The sequence below is a fragment of the Anarrhichthys ocellatus genome, unplaced genomic scaffold (assembly GCF_004355925.1).
Source record: "Anarrhichthys ocellatus isolate YVR2014 unplaced genomic scaffold, GSC_Weel_1.0 scaffold492, whole genome shotgun sequence".
Classification (NCBI taxonomy): Eukaryota; Metazoa; Chordata; class Actinopteri; order Perciformes; family Anarhichadidae; genus Anarrhichthys; species Anarrhichthys ocellatus.
Window position 1 is genome coordinate 4496 of NW_022280466.1, and position 2972 is coordinate 7467.

The window sequence follows — 2972 nt, forward strand, 5'->3', positions numbered from 1 at the left end:
GTGTGTGTGTGTGTGTGTGTGTGTGTGTGTGTGTGTGTGTGTGTGTGAGGGGTGTTCTTCTATTACATGTTTTAAATGTTTTGCTGTCAGTCGGCAGCTCCAGAGTCGTTCTGCTGGAGAAACACTTCGGGACATGAAGTGTCAAACAGACGAACCTTCTTTTTTTTACACGTGTGGATGAAGTGTAGAATAATGTAAAGAATGAGTGTTTGTGAGTCTATCTTCTGTCTCTTTACAGACATCAAAAAAGGTTCAAATGGTTCTGAAGTAAAGTTGATGAATAGAAATGAAAAGTTTCTTTATTGTCATAATTCTCTGTGAGTTAAAATCACATTTAGACGAGTAGTTGAAATAAAGATGGATGAAAAGCTTTTCTCTCACTCTGTCTGACCTTTTTTCTTATTTGTCTCCATGTCTTCTTTATTCATCCTCTTTCTTCTTTTAATCAATCTCCTTTATTCTCTTCTTTCCATGCTTTTCACACATTTCTTGTTTATTCTTTCTGCCTTTCAATTCCTTTCTTCCTTCCTGTTTCCTTGCCTTTTTCTGTCCTTCCCTCCTTCCTTCCTCTGTGCACTTTCCTCGTCTTTCCTTTCTTCCATCCTTCCGTCCCCTCCTCTTCCATCTCACCTCTCCAGTTGCCGTGGCCCTGAGGAACCAGAAGGTCAACATCTCCAGAGGAAATGGCCAGTTCACCGAGGTCTCCAACTCCGTTACGATGCCGACGCTCAGTCAGCTGACGCTTTGCTTTGAGGTGGAACGCAGCAGCCAAAAACGGGTACGAAGGTGTAGACGGAGGAACACTTCATCCAAATGACTCTACTTCTCTCTTGATTTATTACATCAGTAAACATTGTAAACATGAGTTTATGGTCTCAAGCTCTAGTTTCAAGTCTTCTTCATTTAGTACATTATGGTCCATTTAGAGTCAAACAGACCATAAAGCAGGGGATGCTTTAGGGCGGGGCTACACGGTGATTGACAGGTCTCTACCAGAGACGTGTACGGCGTCTCTACGTCACTCCTCCTCAGTCAGATATGGTCACTTCCTGTTCACTAGAAAAGAAAAAAAACATGGCGCCGGTTGTAATCCATGCCGAACCGGAGACTTCATAACGTCAGTCCACAAACCAATGAGGTGACGCCACCATGACTATGTCCACTTCTTACATACAGTTTGTGGGCTACACCCTCAAGTGAAGCTTCTTGTGCTAAAGCACTCAAAGTGACGATCGGTTCTCTTGGTTTCCTGAACAGAGAGAGTGGATCTTCAGTTACTATGACGGCAGCGGCAACGAGGCGCTGAGTCTGGGCTCCGATCAGTCCGGCATGAAGGTGATCGTGGACGGAGTGGTGTGCCCCGTCGACTCCATCATCTCCTCTGCCAACTTCACCTCCTCCATGAGGCCTTACTGCGTGCTCTGGACGTCGTCCAATGGCCGATTGGGAGTCTACTTCAATGGAAACTATTGGGCCAAGACCTGCTCCTCTTCTGGTGGCCACTCGGTGCCAGCTGGTGGACAGTTCCGGTTAGGAGGTAAGCTTTATCCCAAATGAATGAGCTCTGATGTGGCAGGTTCGTTAATCCAGGTCGAAGGGTATTCAGTATGGATGCACCGATACCAGTATCGATACGGTGCTCAAGTACTTATACTCTAAAAACTACTCTGATACAACCTGCACCCGAAACCAACAAGTCACCCAGCTGCAACGATAACCGATGATAAATACATCACTTACCGCCAGGTGCAGTGTTTGAGCAGCGACAATGTTGTGTTCATTGTCATGGACACACCAGCCAAGATCATGACATACTTAGTTAGGTTTAGTAAAAGACCCATAATCTAAGTGTAGTTGCTGATAAAAGTCCTGACGATGGCGCTAGATGAAAAGTCAGAGGATCACCAAAGTTCTCACAGCTCATCCTAAAAAAGACAGAAGACGTGTGATGGTTGACGGCGTTCTGTCTGTGTGTGTTCAGGGCAGCACAGCTTCGACGGGAACATCTACAACCTCCGGCTGTGGGATTACGCCATGACGGTGCAGCAGCTGCACGCGCTGAGCTGCGACACGGTGGGGAACGTCATCGACTGGGACAACAGCCACTGGACCATCCCGTCCGGCTCGGCCCAGACCGACACCACGCTCAGCTGCAGTGAGTAACGTCACGGTCCGTCACGTCGGTTGATGAGGTCACAGCAAACATTCAACAATCAACATGGTTTTGATGCTGCGATATTATGTAAAATACCACGTACACACACACTCAGTATTGTCCCATGCAGGAACTTCAAGCACTAAATGTTTCAGTCTGTTTCCGATCAGGGTGGAAAATTACAATCAGACTTCAGCCAAATTCTGGTCAGTTTTGACTGCGGCTTGTAAATTAATTGACTCCAGCCACCAGTTTGGCTGCCGACCAACCACCTTTCTGATTCCTGCTCTCAAAACCCAGTTGGCTGGTAAAACACCCTGGGAGTAGATTCACGACACACACGCACACATACAATCCTATATTACCAACACTGGACTATAATACCGCTCCAACCAAGTGGGGACCGCTGTTTCTAGTCATTAAAAAATTAAATAGAATAAAAAATGTACTTCTTCCCGAAGATCGCTGGACTTTTTCCAACATGCACACACAGATTCCTATAGTACCAACAGTGGACTATCACACTACTCTGACAAAGTGGGGACCTCTGTTTCTGGTCATTTGAAAATTTGAAAAATAGAATTAAAAGTGTACTTGTAACATCTTTTCTTAGAAAGGTCACATCAAATGTGCACACACACACACACTGGTCCTAAAGGCCACAGACTTCTTTGACACACTTACAAACCTGAAACCACGTTTACATAATCAACCGTTTTCTTACCGTATTTAAGTATTAACCATAAAAGACTGTAAGAGTACATTGAGTTTGTGTGTGTGTGTGTGTGTGTGTGTGTGTGTGTGTGTGTGTGTGTGT

General features: G+C 45.3%; 1 protein-coding gene across 5 annotated transcripts in view; it reads left to right on the forward strand.

Annotated features, from left to right (window-relative positions):
* LOC116401509 (adhesion G-protein coupled receptor G6-like) overlaps positions 1–2972 on the forward strand; it is a 23320-nt gene that overhangs the window by 3180 nt on the left and 17168 nt on the right. For all 5 annotated transcript variants that reach the window (XR_004213998.1, XR_004213999.1, XM_031879947.1 and 2 more), the window contains exons 2-4: positions 639–778; positions 1258–1537; positions 1982–2155. Coding sequence is in view for 3 of the 5 variants with exons in the window: in XM_031879947.1 (XP_031735807.1) it covers positions 639–778; positions 1258–1537; positions 1982–2155 (594 nt within the window). In the remaining 2 variants the exon portion in view is untranslated. The remainder of the gene's footprint in view (positions 1–638; positions 779–1257; positions 1538–1981; positions 2156–2972) is intronic.